Consider the following 16,890-nt stretch of genomic DNA (forward strand, 5'->3'; position numbering starts at 1 on the left):
AATTGTCAAAATACATAGTGTCCCATGTTCATCCTGGTGTAGACCCAATTCTTTTACCACAGATCTTACCTACATTAATTCACTGATAGTATGAACCAGTGTTCTATACTTAGACTCAACACTGGATCGAGCTACAACATTGTATTTCGTGTTTTTCCAGTTTATCAAATTACCTCCTAGAAACATACAATGGCCTATGGTAGGTTTTCTCTCCAGTTTTGAACCTGCATAGTTTGCATCTGAAAATGCTTTTTCTATCTTAAGGTGATTATGAGGCTTAAAGAAGACAGCTTGATGAGCTTTTGCACCATGCTCGCTAGCTTTTCGTAGAAGCTTCTTAAATGTCTCTTGTTTATTAATTGAGGGAAAAGAGGTTGGACTCAAGTCCAGCCAACTTTGGCTGCCTCCACCTCTTTCTTCTTATAAAAAATTATACTATTTACAAGAGTGCATTTACTTTATTATATTTATAACAATGTCATTATCTCCGTTTTATCATAAAAATTAATAAAAATAAAAAATCTTAAACGAACATCAACTTGAACTCATGAGATAATATTTAAATTTACAATAAGAAGAGATAGAGTTTCAAGTTATTCAAGTCAAATTTAATGGTTAAATCGAGATTTGGATGCACCTAAGGTTAGATAGACTTGGATCCATACTCCTTTCTCTCTTCTTAATTGTACTCCAAGGTTTTAATATAATGTTTCTTGTTCCTAATTTCCTTTTCATATCTGAGTAGCTATGGTTCAATGTAATGACAAGAGGCATGCACTAATCTTCTTAATGCACGTAGGTTCCTACTAAGATCTTGGAGACCTTGATGATGTCCTGCTGATTTCCTTATTGATAAAAGAGTACATGGAATTCTTGTTGCCTTTGTAGATGACTTTAAACGGTATAGATGGAATTTTTCATTGTTTAATTACTGTGACTCCACATTTTCTGTGAGTTGCATATTTAATATGCTCAACTAACTCACCATGGCTTTCATGAGTTCAGCTAAGGTGAGACTGGAGGCATCATTACCTGCTTAGGTCCAGCTAGGTTCAATGTTTAACATTTGAACTACAGAATTTCAAATTCTTACTTCATGTTTCCAAATAGGGGTGGCACTAAGCCCAGCCGACTCAGCCAAGCTTGAGCTGACCTGTGCTTGAGCTTTGCCTAGCTCAGCTTGATGGATCGTGAGCAGGGCTTGTGATTGTTTTTTCTTTAAATAAAATAGTCATTTAGTATAAGAGGCAAAAAGATGAAGCATAATTTTGACTTGAGCTATGACGGTTGTTAACCTGAGCTCAGCAAGCCTATGGAATTATGCTCAGGCTGAACTCAAACCCAAGGATGAGGTTCAAGCTCAAGCCCAAGCTAGATGCAGGTTCGGTTCCATCCGTATCCTTAAAGGGCTAACCTGGTTTTCATTTGGTACATTCTAAGAATTGACTTTCGAAACTTCAGACTTGCCTCATAATGCGTATGCTGAATATTCCATTGATGTGTTCATTTTTCCTTTCTTGATTTTTGTGCTAGTGGTAATATTTGAAAATTGTTATTCATGTTTCTTATTTCATTCAGTTAGACTGCAACAAGTACTGCATCTTTTCTTTCTTCACAACAATCTGTTGTTTTCCTATTTGAGGGTAATTATCCTTCCATGGTGTCTGTTAAGCTGCTTTCTTAATTGTTGTGCAATGAGGTGTTGCTATAAATCCTCAAAAGTGTTTTTATCAGTAGGAAGAACTTTTAATTCTTACTCTCTTACTTCTTTTGTAGGTCGACCAGAGTGCTAGATGCAGAAACTGATACCAATCCAATTGACCGTACGATTGCTCATCTGATGTTTCATAGGCCAGCAGAACCACCTGTAGGGCCATCCACTAAGGAAGGAGTTCCAGGATCACCGGTATCTAAAAATTCTGAGAAGCTTGCACTAAGATCCAAATTGGAAAATGAGGGACGAGTAACAGAGTGCATATCAGAGAGTAAGACAGGCAAACAATTCCTCACTCTCTCTGAAACCGAAAACCCACCAGCAGAAGACCTTCAACAGGGGAATAACTGCTTAGCAAGTCCATGAAAACTTCAAGGTAGCATGCTTTTATTTAAATATTGCATCAATTTAGTGTTTCGTTGGTGGCTGTGGGGTTCCTATCATTGAGATGGTTTTGATTCTCACTTGTCAGAGGATTGGATCTCGGTGCACAGAGATTGAGCACTCCATTATGTTTCCTGGTGTTAGGATTTTTGTGGTTTTTCTGGGCCGAGGTGCTGTGCAGTAGTAGTTTGTTTATGTTTCAGTATGTGATTGTGCTGTTAGAAACAGGTCTTTGTCTAGGAGAAGAATTCATGAGCCTTAGCCATGATAATTTAGGTTCCTTCTGAGAAACACAGCCTGCTTGCAGGCAGTGGTTTGGAGTGCAAAAGGGTGTTGTAAGATTGTGTAAGATTAGTAGGCCGAACAGTTCAAAAACAATAGACGACCGCTTTTGCCGTTTATGTAAATTATTAGTCAAAGAGATGGCCATGTTCTTCATGCTGAAATCAGGCAAAATTGGGCCATATCTGTCTAGAGATTGAGAGAGAGCCATCTGAACTCCGGTCAGTGGTTGGTTGAGACAGTTGCCAGATGCTATAGATAAAGAGGGACCTGTACTATGTATGTATGACCTGAAGTTCTCTTCAAAAAATAAATGCCTCTTCACACATCTTACTACATTAATACATTTAACGGCCTCTCTAGTAGCAACGTTTATAACTATGTATTAGACTTCTATTGGCTGATTGTGCGACATTATCTTGCTTCTCACTTTTCTAAGAAATAATACCACTTTCGAACATAAAAATAAAACCAAAAGTGGACTTTCTTAATGTCAGCATAATTTTCAAAGTTTGAATAACTGACAAATTTCAGCTCATCAACTTAATAAGTTAGAGCATAGGATATGGTTCTTCTTAAATAGTGCATTACCCATTTGACCCTTTCTTAGTGATTGAAACCCGGATTTGCCTGAATCAGCTAGAAGTACAATAACAAAGTCAAGATCAAGTATCCTTTTTGAATATGAGAGTATAAAAATTAAGGTTATACTTTGTTTGCATGGGGAGATGTGTCATACATACACAAAACAAGTACATCCAAAAATTTTCAAAAGAAGAGTAAACGTATTATCATGAGGAAACAATAGAGTATTGGGAATCGTGTTTGAGAATCAAAGATGGCGAATACGCAAGCATGAATGAGAATTGTGTATGACCAAAAAAATGAAGTACAATCGTACGCTTCAGGAGGGCCTTGACAAATTCAAGTAAGTGTTTATTTTTTTGCCCAATCACTGCATTCTATTGAAAAGTGTAAACAGATGATGTTTGATGAATAATTCATTGATCACTAAAAAAAAAAAAAAATTGAAACTCACCATATAGATATTTTATGGCATTGCCAACTGAAGAATTTTCAACTTAGAGCAAAACTGAGTGGAAATCATAACATAAAAGGATTTAAAAATAGGTAAGACTGCAAATCTATCTTTCACCAAGAATAACCATGTTGCCCTTGAGTAATTATCAATAAAAATAATACAATATTTAGATAGATAAATATTTGAACAATTCAATGGTCCCCACACATCGTATGGACTAGAAAATGGAGTAACACCCTTAATTTCAGACCTAGGAGAATAGGTACTTTTGTGATGTTTACCCAAATAACATACTTCACATTGTAATAGAAATAGACTTAAAGATGGAAACTGTGACCAGATAGATGCAAGTGAGGGATGTCTCAGTTATACCATTGTAGTTGTAACTACTGGTGTGTCCAAATAATAGAGCCCCCTCCCCCCACCCCTCACAACTTTCACCAAGTTTCGTCTAAAAATCATGAATATACAATGAGTAAGATAAAATATAATGGAACAGTCAAAAGTTTTGGTTAACTGACTAACCAACATTAAACTTAACAGAAATTGGGGGGGGGGGAAGACGTCTTTTAGTTGAAGAAGGGCTAACATAAGTAGATCTCATCCCATTTACCTTTGTTTGGGATCAATCTACTATGGAAACAACTTTCATTTGGGCAAGGAGATAGAAAATTTAAAAGACTAGCGTTACCTATCAGGTGTGTTAGAGGGATGGAAGTGAAAGTGGAAGTGGAAGACAAACGATATAGAAATTGTCAAATTTTTCAATCAGGCAAAAGAAAAGGGAGGGGCAAATTTTTTTTCGACAAGTATGTAGGAGTTTTTTTAAAACTAACTATTGATCAACAATAGAGCAGTACAGTTTCTCTCTTTTTCGTAAGTTTCACACACACACACACACACATACACATACACACACACATATATATATAAACAAAAAGGTGCCTAATTGGACCCGGTTCAACCAGTCTAACCCGATTTGACTAAAATCAGTCATCTTATAATAACATTGCTCTAAAAGTTGTAAAAAATGATTTATTCCAGCCAATTTGAACCCGGATTTAAATGCCACTAAAACCCGAACCGTAGGTTCGGCACTCCGTAAGCCATTGGTGATGTCACGAGTAGCAAATTCTGTAATACGTACGAGTGACTTGTGAGAGCCTTTATTACATGAGCAATAGAGCCATTGAAGATAGACTGGTTGGCTACTTAAGAATATGAGTACAAATATTGTCCAAGTCCGTTCCTTTTCTTCTGCCGGTTAAGTGGACAGACAAAATTGTAAATTCATTTTGGTGCCTGAGCTTGAGGTCGTCTCCATTCTCCGCCATGGAGAAGCGAAAGCTGAAGTCGTCCTCTCGCATCAACATTAGCAATCTCGACGACGGGTGCCTCATGCATATTTTCAGTTTTCTGACCCCAATTCCAGGTTTACTTCCCCTCTTCGTCGGAAAACCTAGCTTGTATTTCTTTCGAATGAGACTCTGTAACTTCCTTGTTTTCTCCTGTATGTGTTTTTTTTTGTCACTTTCTTTCGATGGGGATTTCGGTTAGTTACCGATTCCGTTCATTTATCATGTACGAACTATGGTTGCATTGATTCGCGTAGGAATTTTGGGGACTTAGCTCCATATTAATCATGTAACTGCCAGCCTAGAAGTGTGTATTATCTGATCTGTTGTTAAATTTCTCTGGGACTTGTGACGAAGTATGTACTTTCAGATGTGAGTTCTGCTGGGGTAAAAATTCTCAAGACATCCGGCATGTGTGGCACCTTTGTGTGCTCATTATTTTATCTTTTCTAATTTGCTTTTTACATGTAGAGCTTGCCGAGTGAAAGACTCTTTCTGGTTGTGGTTAAAATCAGTTCATCATATTATATTTATATGGGTAAAAGGAAGCTATTTGGTACTTTCTAACGTACACGGACTCACATGAGCAAGCAGACTTAAGTTGAAGCACAGTGGCTTGTTGTAGGAAATCAGAAGTCTCTGGGTTTCAGATTTCCGTGTAGATACAGAGAAAGCCAAATTAAATGAAAAAATTTCTCATCAATAGTCTTAGGCTGTATGTGGTGGTTACACCCTGAGTTTGAAACTGAAAGGGATCACAATGGCAGTGCTCTCTAGGTAATAGCAGCTAGTGAGATGGGGACAGATTTGGATCTTTCTAAATATCAGGCTTTAGTCTGTTTCATGCATTTAGTTTCCACATTTGAAGTTATGTTTATCAAATTGACAGATTATTTTATTTTGAAATGTTGGAGTTTGTAATTGAAGGCTAAGGAAGGTATGAGTAGGTTGAAGTTGCTATTTTCACCAATTTAGCTATAGGTATCATTTTGTACTTTCTCTTCTTGCCTTGTATCTTTATTAGGGTATTGATACATATTATATGATTTCTCAGATTTACAAATGTATGCAAATGTTATGCTCTTTAAAGCATTGACAACTAGTTGTTTTGTTGTGACACAAATTCTTGTCCTTAAAAGTCTTGAAATGGCACAAAAATTTATGTTTTATACTGTCAATTCTTATTTCAGTAATTATTTATTTATCCTTTTTTAGATATCTGTCCTTTTTAATTATTCTTTACGGGATGTTGTTTAGCATTTTTTCCATTTATTCCTGGGTTTGCAGATCGGTATAACACAGCACTCGTTTGCCACAGATGGCGACACTTGGCATGCCATCCTCACCACTGGCTGCGAGTGGATCGATCCATTAAAAACTTATCTCAGCCTGGTGTTTTCCCCAACCTTGAAACTGCAATATCTGCTGCTAGGTTAGTGACACTTTATATTGAACTAAATCAGCAACTATAAAGTCAGAATCTCTCAATCAAGCAGTCTTTGTCATTTTGTTAAGGCCTGGCGATACCATTCTTATTGCTGCTGGAGGGAGTCATGTTGCGCATAATATTCAGATAAAAAAGCCACTTTGCCTGGTATATATTTTCATGATTTCTGTTATTTATCGACCACATATTTAATACAGGGAAGTTATTTTCTTGGACTTTATAAGGCATATTGAGAGAAAAAAATTAACAATTTTCAATAGTTGTCTGAGAGACAGGTCTGTAAACAAGTAGTAGTCAAAATCAATTACTGAGACCAGGGACCAACTGCTAGTTGAACCTGGTTTTACTGAGTGGCGGACTCTATTCCAGGGTCTTACATATACTGTTTGAAGTAACAAACCACTCTGGCCATCCAGTCCTGTTTGTTTCATCTAAATCTTACTTGCTTTAAGATTCAAATGTTAAAAGTAAAAGCTGAAAATACGGTCTCAAACCTATACAGTTTGAAGTTGACGGTTTGAAGTTGAACGAGAATACTTCCACACCACAGTGTCTTACCTTTATATGAAGTAAACACGTACTTCCCAGTAAATTTAATATGATAACTATGTAAAGGAATGTTCATAATTTTTACTGGTGTAGATTATACTGGTGTTGGCAGTGGCGTCCACTTGATCACTACCGGTTTGGCTAATAAGCCTATATCTGGTTTGTTTTTTTATCATTGGTGGAAACATTTTGCATTTGGCTAACATTTCTCATATTTTTACTGGCATTTGCAGATCCAAATGGAAGGGGTCAGCATTTTTATTAGAAATATACACTTACATATACATACAAGGTGTCCTTGACACCATTATCTTGAGACTTGAACCAAAGTCTCACACTGGCCTCCAATTTGACCACTTAGAAAGGACTAACTTTGCAAAAGCAAACTAGATTCAAAACTTTGCCTGGATATCGTGTTGTCATTTTTGTAGTGCAATTTTTTTCTGCAAATAGTGAAGAGCAGGATGAAACACAAAGATACTATCTGGATTCATGTTTCTTATTAGTTCTCTTCATCTACCAATTATTTGTTGCACAGAACTGGTCCTATATAAATAATTTTAAGTTTAGGTCAAGCTCGGTAGTATGAGCCAACTGGACTGAAAATTCGGTGGAAACATGCTTAATCAAGTCCAGAGCAATACCTGGGAGAGATTAAAATCCCATGTTATTTCAAAATATTTCCAAAATTCCTTCTCATGACAATTTTTTTTTTTCAGATGGGTGGAGGTGATCGTCCTGACGATACTCTATTGATCTGTTTAGAAGGGTCAGATAGGTTTGTTTTTGCTTAGATTCTCTGTCCGTTTCTCCTTTTACTCCAAGAATGGTAATAAAATGCTTGAACTTGTAGTGCATTCGAGTTTCTAGCCACTTGCAAAATTGCAAACTTAACAGTAAGGGCAGAGCTGGGGTGTTGCTTGCTTCATAGGAGTGGAAGACTCACTATCGAAGGTTGTATTCTTCAATGTGAAGAAAACCCATTGGACTATCTCTCCTGCCCTATTGTCAGCACTGCTAATGAGCCCCCTGCCTCAAAGGGCTGCAAAGATGGTGTGAATGTTGTACGCACTCGGATTGAAGGTGGTGCCAGGGCTGTTTCCACCATCGGTGCCCTTGTCTTGCAGCGGGTTAGAGTAATATGTGCTCGAACTGCTCTCTTGTTTTGGTTTGACGTGGAGCACCTCGAGACAACTCAGGTGGCTTCCTGAATATATGTACAGATGTTTTAGTGTGATTGCATCACTGTGTACGTGATATCTTCACCAGAGAGGATGAAACGTCCGGTAGCTCATGTTGCATGACAATGTCACTTAATGTAGCTGTTATTTATCAAGTGTATTGTTACTTGTTGCTGCTGGTCAATTGTGTGTTGACTACAGACTGCGACTGCATGCTTGCGGATATGCTCCTGCAAGTGAAAAAGAAATTATCGCCTGAAACTTGCATCATCAAAATTTAAACAGGGTTAGTTGAAAATAAAATAGAAGAAATAGAAGGTTTCCTTGGGTCACAATCATTGGAAGCCTTCAATGGAAATGGAGCGGAACTGGACAAGATGAGCGGGAATTATTAGCTTAGACAACTTATCCACAATTTGTCATTCAACGAGAACATAATTAAGATTTACAGAATACAAATAGCCTTGCTCTGTGTCTGCTTCTATTCATCAACAACAATTTCCTAAAATGCTGTACACTTCGGATTCTTTGCTCTCAACGGTAATAGTATTTACACGATACAGTTCCTAATTTTCTGAACTCTTTATCTGAACATTATTGCACCACAAACGAAATGCTTTTTCTCAACACTTGAGAGAGGGAAAAGGGCCGGAATGAGCAGCTGCCTGGGACGACAAAATTGCAGCAAAGATAACCGATACCTTTCAAGTGCCTACCAACACACTAGCTCCAGATCCCCAACAATATCACAATCTGCAAGAATTCCCATCAAGAGTTCAAAACGGTCTCTGTTCAGAATGTGGTGCTCGAAGTTCAAATCCACCAACTAGAAGAAGAGAGGTGATCAACCTTCAGCACATGCATTTTGCATGGCACATGTTCAGGGTTGGAAGAGGCCCACCACGAATACTCTAATTAGTCTCTTCAACGTGTTTGAGCGTAATCCACTATTCTCTGTTTGATATGCTGCAAGAACAACATGGCCATAAAAGGGCTGGTAAATGAAACTCAAAACTCACTTGAAATTGGTGCAACCAACGCAGTGTGACAGAAAAAGCTCAAAGTACTTACTCTCAATTCTTCATAAATCACAATAAATATCTTCTTCAACTTCTTGTGTTTCTGCGGCGAGTTAGGAGAAGCATAAATTCAAAGAACATGAAAAGTAATTATAAGTACAACCATTCCCTGGAATATTAAAGTATATTCAGTCAAATAAAATATATAAGCCTGACTGTGCTGGTCATAAATAATTTTGATGAAACTTTACAAAGATAACAAATGGTCACTGTGTGCTCTCAAGTGGGTATCATGGTGATATCCGTTTCAGCAGATCTTGTTTGCAATGGGAGAAAACAAAAGACCAAGTAACTTACCACTCCACAATGGCGATAAGATTCCTTCACCTGCTCTAAGATTTTAAGATATCCGTCAACATCACTCTCTCTTGCAAGTTCAAGATCATGGCCAAGTTTGTGAAATTCATTCCTGCAAACAATATGCCACGCATGCAGGACAACAAAAAGCATTAAACCAGTCCATCTCAAGTTTATAAGTGGTCTCAGATGTTAAACATTGCATAAAAGGAACAGCATTTTTCTTTTCTTTGCATCTTCAGTTTTTTTTCCTATTAGTGATATAGAAAAAGAGATGTTCAGAAGAGCAAAATACAAACCAAACTTGATCTTAACAAATAAATAAGAACAACATAAACAATAACACCAAATAAATAACATAATCGAGTGGATTGGGCCTTTGACCACATGGAGTTTTGTAGGTTGAGGTCTTGGGTTCAAATCTCACCAGGATATAATATATATTACAAATATAATATATATTACATAACACAGTTAATCTTATAAATAAGAAACTACCTGTACTTCTCTAAGCTCCGGCTCAAGGAGCGGTAAAGGGTAAACTTTTCACGATATTCTTGTATATACTCCTTGTATCTGTATGATATAAAAGAGATGATGTTATAAGACCATAATAATTCCAACTACAAATGCTAAACAGTGCTTTATTGATTTCTTTCCAGACATGTGAAACTATGGATAGAGACAAAAGACTCCACATCAAAATTGAAGGAATGCCCTAACCCTCAAACAAAACATGCACTGGGCAGTTGTAAGTCAGGATGAAGGGCTGAAATTATCCATTCAAACAGGAGGCACATAGTTCCACATAGTCTGGTCTGTCTACCAAAAATGGACCATATGTCATCTGCAGTCTGCTCCTATGAACATTAAGTGTTAGCACTGAGTTAGAAGTAAATCTAGCTTACTCTTGGTAATCCTTAATCGGTCCCTTGAGTTCTGGCTCATCTTTGCCATACTTGGAGTAAAGTGAAGTATCTTCATCTGAAGACGACTCCCTCTTTTTACCTCCATTAGTATAACTCTCAATTGAAACTTTATCCCTTCTTTTATCAGTCAATTCTGTCACAGTTTTTACTTTCTGCAATTTAGTTTCCTTTGAAGTGTTACCACTCATTGTAGGGCCCCCATAGTAAGATGTGTTTCCTGAAGTCTTCTTATTTCGAGCAAAATGGCCTTTCAAATTAGACATTTGATTTGCCCGTGCCTCAATCTTTCTTGTTTTGTGGGTAGTCTCTGTTGTCTTATCCTTATGGGATCCACCATCAGAATCTACAAGATCCATGCCTTGGTGCCTCATTGAATCATCAAGATCATCTTCAGAAGACCTCTTCTTAGAAATATCTTCTTGGTAGACGCCAACTTTAAGACAAGGAGACGATGACCTTTTCAATTCTTGAACAGTTTCTGCCACCGACCTTCCTTTACCAAAATCTGAAGTCAGGTTATCTGATCCACTGGATCTATTCTCTGGTGTCCTGAAAGAGTTTTTTTTCTCAAATAGTCTCTTTGTTGTCTGCATATCTTCAGAGGGTGCAGATTCACGGAATTCATTCTCAGATGATCTGAATGAATTTTTCCTCTCAAATTTCTGTTTAGATGCTTCAATTTCATCAGTGGGCATAGGTTCACGAAATTCACCTAGTTCCAAGTCAGAAAGCTCTCTTCTCAGCATGCTGCTTCTTTCCACCTGCCCACTGTCTTTTAGCTTGAAACCTACTTCACCAAATTTCCTGCAACTTGAATCAGATTGTTTTTCTCCACTACCATTTCCTTTAATGTTTTTTGTTAAAGACGTCTCCCAATCACAACTATCTTCAACACGTGCTTCTTCATACAATTGTTCCTTGGACATTGGAAGCTTATCTGTGACGGCTCTGCTTTTAGTAGCAGGTAAATCCAACTCATCATGGAAAAAAGATGCTGATTCAGAATTTTTACTCCTTCGTCCCAAGTTCTCACCATATTTCCCAGGTCTTTCTGTAACATTGGTGGTTCTCCCCCACATGCTGACATCATCCACTCTCTGACACGACTGATGTAAATCTGAAACTGACAAATTATGACTGCTGGAACCCATTTGGCCCTTGTGTACATTTTCATTAGACAAGGATTTGTGAGGAAATGCTTGACCATACCCTCTTTGTGAATCAAATGCATGCTCCTTTGGCAGTTCTTGACCCAAGCTTCCAACTCTTAATCTTTTAACATCTTCTGGCATCAGACCAGAAGCCCTCTTAGGATTTGGTTTGGATATCCCTTCTGTGATGTCAGCCAGCTGATGAGTAGAACTCATCTTGGGCACATCCCTCTTACTACTCATGTCACTCATATTTTTGCCAAAACTTCCCACATAAGCTCCATTTTTGTTCTCTGAATGCTTATAAGCATCAGAACCACAGTGCATTTCATCTTCCAAAGATCCAATCTTTGGTTCTCGTGGGACCATGCCACAACCCTCACCAATGTCATTTTCTTGATGTTTACTCTCAGTAGCAGCAATAGGTGAATCCCTAGTAACATTGACATCAATATAACTATCATCAGCATCATCCATATCTTGAAATTTGTTTAAAGCCTTTGAATTAATCAATGGGGAAACTAGACCATCTTCTTTACTTTCGTCTATCCCAACCCGTTCATTCCCATCATCAGATGTTAGAGACTCTACTCTTGCCCCAAGAACATGTTCTCCCTTTTCATCATCACTAGTCATAATGTTTACATCCACATCAGATCCCTCTTTGCTACTAGAGGAGCCATCACTCTCACTATCACTGCTGCTCCCACTTTCAGTTCCGGCTGGACTTCTGCTTTTGCTTCTACTTCTGCTTTGGCTTCCACAACCACTCCCACTATCACTACTGTCACTGTCACTGTCACTGTCACCTCCACTTTCACTAGAATTTGCTGCTCTCTCTTGACTATTATCTCCAACTTTTCTGTCACTAGTGTCAGAAGAATTTTGTTGAATATCAAGTCTTTCTGCATCATTATTTGATTCCTTTTGTAGTCTTGAACTCTGGTCAGTTTTCGGCTCAAATTCTTCTGCTATCCCTTTCTCAGAAAAGGTTGATTCAGCAACTGGGGTTTGACGTTGGACAGACTCGGGCGAACTAGAAAAAAAAAATTTAGAGAGGAATACAAATGAAATAATAAGAAAAATAAAAGGAATTACACATACCACCCCTTCCAGCACTACAGAAAAAATTAAAAGAATACCTCCCACTCTCAGGTGAAGGTTTCTTGAAGCTTTCCATTTCAACTCCAGGTTTCAAGATGTATCTTCCTGGGACCTGATAATTTGCAATCTGATGATCAAGAAAAACACGATGATAAGCTCTTGAGTCCTTTGTATTCATGTCCAGTAATTCCAAGAATTACATAACTTACTTTTTTTATAATAGTCTCAATTTTCCTCCCGGAGTTGGGATTTGTGTCACCAACTGCTTTCTCCAATGCCTAGAAAAGTAACTATGCATAAAGGAATCAATAATAGAAAATAAAACCAATTTAGTTAATGGCAATCTGTAAGTATTTCTCTGAGTTATTTGGCTGGTCAAAAATTCTATTTGTATTCGTGTAGGGACTTGGATCTTTAGCTCAATAGTCACATGGGGAGTTTGTAGTATGAGGTCTTGGGTCCAAGTCTCACTAGGGGTAAGGGGGTTGTGTATGTGTAATCAACAGTCAAAAAACAAAAAAGATTCTGTCTGTTATACAGCAATCCATAAGTAGTTTATTTCTAGCAAAGTAAAAAATATGCAAACACAAAACATTAATTATTGATATCGAGGAGGTGATTTCAATTGGTGTGGACTACTTACTACCAGCCTGGAATGGTGCCACCACCAAAAAGTTCTGTTAATTGAGATAACGTAGAAATAAAAGCAGTTCCAACTGTCCACTTGTAGGTTACCAATTCGTACCTAGAATAGTTTGGTTCATAATTTTCATAGTAACAAATGTTGTTTGTTTAAGTAAGCCTTTTGTCCATTTAAGTAGGCTTGATCATCAGGAGTGTTACTAGGAATAGTCTCACATAAGTTAACATTAGGAAAGATCTTGTGGCCAAGTTGGGAAAAGATTACCTAACTTCAACTAGTCATTTTGGAACAGACCTGAACTATAGTTTAAAATGGTATAAGAGTAAGAAGCCTGCTTTATTGGGCCCAATTTGTGCCCCACTTGCATTGTCCATGTCTTAGGCCTATTATCTATGTGTGTAAGCCTGGACATGAGGGAAAGTATCAGAAGGAATAGGATAATGACCTCTCAAAACTTAGCTAATCATACTGAGATGGACCTAGATCCAACTTTAGCAACATATATAGAAGGACCTACAAATACAGGTCTAGCTTGCGTATGATATATGTGTCATAATATCATAGACAAGGTAACCTTAATAAACTCCATGATTCATAATTCTGTCATGAAATAATGGAAGAAATGGCGATTAGGATCAAAGAAAAAATAAACAGTAAACCGACAAACCTTTAGGCTCATTCCCTTGGGGTTATCCAGCAGCAAGTTAAGCAAACAATTTTTCAAGTCCATTGGTGTGGCTCCCTCACTGCCTTTATGTCCATATAATTCCCTAGCTTTTGTGCCAATGCTCTTACTAGCTTCTTTCTCAATGCCGGTGAGATCTTCTCTACTAATCACCCGGGGGGTAGCAACAATTTCATCAATGTTTGTAAGACCCCTTGAAGAATTTCCACTTCTGAAAGGAGACACTGAAGAAGCAAATTGTGCAGGTGGAGAGGGTTGAGGTGACATTGAAGGTTGGTTCTTTGCAGTCAATGAAGAGGGACCAAATTTCAGGAGAGATTTTGGTGGCCCTGAAATTGAAACTGAAGCAAAAACAGTAAGCAGAAATAGATAAAGTCCCATTGGCTCTTAGATCTTGAAAGTACAACATTTAGTTTTTGAAGGTGCATTATCACCTGGACTTGGTTCAACTTTCTGCTTCTTAAATGGAGGACCTTTCTTTTGTTTGTAAGGCATCCTCCTTGGATTCACTGCCAAAAAGATATAAGCTTTAAGAACTTACATAAAAAAAGTCTATCTCCAACTTTTAAGCAAGAAGTAACTCACTTAAAAATAAGATAAATTGAACAAACTAAATAAGAGCTTTTTCTAGATATGCCTGAGAAAGAACTCACTATCAACAGCAGCAGCTGCCAATGTCTTAACTTGATTCTTTACAGACGGGTTTGCAGGATCTAACACAATAGCTCTACAAAAAGCCAAATCAAAGGTCAATTGATAGCAACAGAGGATTTCCATAGATCCGGTTACCAAAAATATGATCAAGCATTAAGTTCAATTACTTGATCCATAGAAAATAGAAAGAAAAAGAAATTTTATTTAAAGAAGAGAAGTGCTCAAACATGATAGAAATTTTGGAGAAAAAAAATGCCAAACCACCATTGACTTGGTCCGTATTTAAATAGTGAACTTTGCCAAATTATAGGTAACAAATAAACCTAATTTTCCTTTCTTTGTGATCATAAAATTTTAAATTAGGAAAAAACAGAAGAATCTTGTTTTTGAGAATCGAAAGAAAGGAAAAGTTATATTTATAATCTCATCACAGAGATTAAAGAACTCCAGTGGAAGAAGAAAAGTGGAGCCCAAGTGCCCAACAGTTCCAGATTAAAAATGACCAAAATGAAGAGAAAAACTTATTGAAGCCAATATTTATACAACCATGCAAAGACAAACAGCATCCTCTATGAAAATTTGGATGAAAATTCAATAATTACATCTCAAATTTTAAATAATAATGATACTCAGAAAGAGAAAATAAACATACTTCCTAGATTTAAGTTGCCGCTCTGCCTCCTCAGACCTTTTCTTTACATGGTTCTTAGTGGATTCATCCAAAACACGTTGCACATTTAGCTTGCGCCACACAGAACCAGATTCAATTAGCAAGCCGTTTCCATCTTCTTCACTTTGATGTTCTTCATAAATATCACAGTCACCGAGTTCACGAGACCATGTAAATCTGAAGTCTTTGCCACCAACATCTATTACCTGATAATGAAAAGAAGGACAGAGCACATCATCAGATATCATTTAGTTCTCAACTCATGAGGACAGCTAAAACCTCTTTCTTTATGGCTAGCAAGTATTGGAGCCCCGATACCACTCGAAAAAAGCTAGATATATTAATTAATTTTAGACATTGAGAAGACCATCAACAGATTCTTCACAATTCATTATGCGACCATACTACCCTCTTCAGGAAAATGCAAGAACTTGGAGTCAAGCTCTTTCGCATTCCTTCTGCCCGAAGTCCCAGCCAGTAATAGCGAGGGCTTTAATTCTCTTCTCACGGACCAATCATTCCTCAAGGCAATAAAGGAAAATAGCGAGCAAACTGAGGGACTTGCCAAAGCAATGAATAAAGGCTATAAAACAAAATAAGCAGTGATCAATAAGCCCCTTACGAACCCAAAAAAAAAAAAAAAAAAAATGAAAAAATCTAAAATTGAATGGGCATGAAAACATATAATGTAAGGCGGGGCCAATTATACAAGGAAATTAGAAAAACTGTTCGACTGAATTTCTAATCCGCTTAAAAAGATTACGAAATAAAACAGGTAGAAGAAAACCATATGGTTTAGAAAAGCTAACAAAACGTAGCAAGAGGAATAGAGTCAAGAACAGCTCACATTTCCCGAAGAGTTATTAGGGTTCACCGCGAATTTGATCCTTGGAACTCCACCCTGCACCTCAACACGCTTGATTTCCTCAACGAGGTCAGGAGCGAGGCGGATGATCAATCCAAAGGCGAGAGAATCCGCAGAAACGAGGCTAAAGCTCTCCTCAGGCACGGGCGGCGTGGGAACGGGGGGTTGTCCGCCGTTGCTGTGGCGAGATGTCGGAGCAGCACGAATGGAAAGGCGAGAAGCACCGCCTGCGGGGCGGTGGGAAGGTGGCGGAGGCATGAGGCGCTTGGCCCCTCGACCGCCGCCTCCCCTTCCAAGTTTTCCGGAGCTGCCGAACATCGGCCACCTGCACCAGAGATACCCGTTATTTTGAACTCATCACGGTCTTTCTACATGTTCTCGAGTGATCAGAGAGCAATGAAGGGGGAGGGGGAGAGGAGGAGAGAGAAAAAGATGGGCTGCCTGTTTTTGTCTTCCGATTACCTAACCAATCTGCCATTGTACCTGCTATGGATTTTCTACTTTAATGTGCCTTTTTATTCTCTATAAAAACAATTTGGCCTTTATTTTTGTTTATTTTTATTACATGGACTGAAAATAAAATAAAATTCTTTCCCCATTTCCATACCCTTTTTTATATTCTTCTACTTATTTTTAACAATTTGTAGTCTTTTGTATAAATGACTTTTATGATTTTTTTATGGATTTTTAAAGTGAATTTATAATATTAATTCGATAAATAGGTAATAGTAGGTATGAACAAATAATTTTTAAATAATAAGCTAAAAACCATATCCAAAATAAGACAAGTATAAACATAACATAATATGATAAATTATTTTGTTTCGTTTGTATATCGTTTATACTCTACATAGGATTA

General features: G+C 37.6%; 3 protein-coding genes across 7 annotated transcripts in view; 2 read left to right on the forward strand and 1 right to left on the reverse strand.

Annotated features, from left to right (window-relative positions):
• The window catches only part of LOC137956967 (protein LNK2-like), a 30,533-nt gene extending 27,809 nt beyond the window's left edge, over positions 1-2,724 (forward strand). For 2 of the 3 annotated variants that reach the window (XM_068804646.1, XM_068804648.1), the window contains exon 8: positions 1,777-2,724. In XM_068804646.1, the coding sequence (XP_068660747.1) occupies positions 1,777-2,080 (304 nt within the window). In that variant the 3' untranslated portion in view covers positions 2,081-2,724. The remainder of the gene's footprint in view (positions 1-1,776) is intronic. The other variant, XM_068804647.1, reaches the window with a different exon arrangement.
• A 1,954-nt stretch (positions 2,725-4,678) lies between these two features.
• LOC137956968 (F-box protein SKIP5) lies at positions 4,679-8,103 on the forward strand. Of its 2 annotated transcripts, none has more exons than XM_068804649.1 (5): positions 4,679-4,854; positions 6,065-6,209; positions 6,293-6,371; positions 7,493-7,551; positions 7,627-8,103. In XM_068804649.1, the coding sequence occupies exons 1-5, from the start codon at positions 4,755-4,757 to the stop codon at positions 7,982-7,984; spliced, it is 741 nt and encodes a 246-aa protein (XP_068660750.1). In that variant the 5' UTR covers positions 4,679-4,754; the 3' UTR covers positions 7,985-8,103. The 2 variants fall into 2 exon arrangements, with proteins under 2 accessions (XP_068660750.1, XP_068660752.1); XM_068804651.1 differs by having other exon boundaries at positions 7,493-7,542.
• Positions 8,104-8,343: 240 nt separating this feature from the next.
• LOC137956966 (uncharacterized) lies at positions 8,344-16,429 on the reverse strand. 2 transcript variants are annotated; one of them, XR_011113292.1, is made up of 13 exons: positions 16,014-16,429; positions 15,149-15,372; positions 14,496-14,569; positions 14,277-14,351; positions 13,825-14,183; positions 12,724-12,792; positions 12,553-12,641; positions 10,239-12,446; positions 9,829-9,906; positions 9,331-9,442; positions 9,026-9,076; positions 8,804-8,920; positions 8,344-8,707 (listed from the first exon to the last, which is right to left on the reverse strand). XR_011113292.1 is itself a non-coding variant. In XM_068804645.1 (12 exons), the coding sequence occupies exons 1-12, from the start codon at positions 16,347-16,349 to the stop codon at positions 8,879-8,881; spliced, it is 3,717 nt and encodes a 1,238-aa protein (XP_068660746.1). In that variant the 5' UTR covers positions 16,350-16,429; the 3' UTR covers positions 8,344-8,878. The 2 variants fall into 2 exon arrangements, 1 of the variants encoding a protein (XP_068660746.1); XM_068804645.1 differs by having other exon boundaries at positions 8,344-8,920.
• Positions 16,430-16,890: the final 461 nt, after the last annotated feature.

The sequence above is a fragment of the Aristolochia californica genome, unplaced genomic scaffold, assembly GCF_029961685.1.
Source record: "Aristolochia californica isolate CCGP_79_NKW_82.1479 unplaced genomic scaffold, dmAriCali1.0.hap1 SCAF_2, whole genome shotgun sequence".
NCBI classification, from domain to species: Eukaryota; Viridiplantae; Streptophyta; class Magnoliopsida; order Piperales; family Aristolochiaceae; genus Aristolochia; species Aristolochia californica.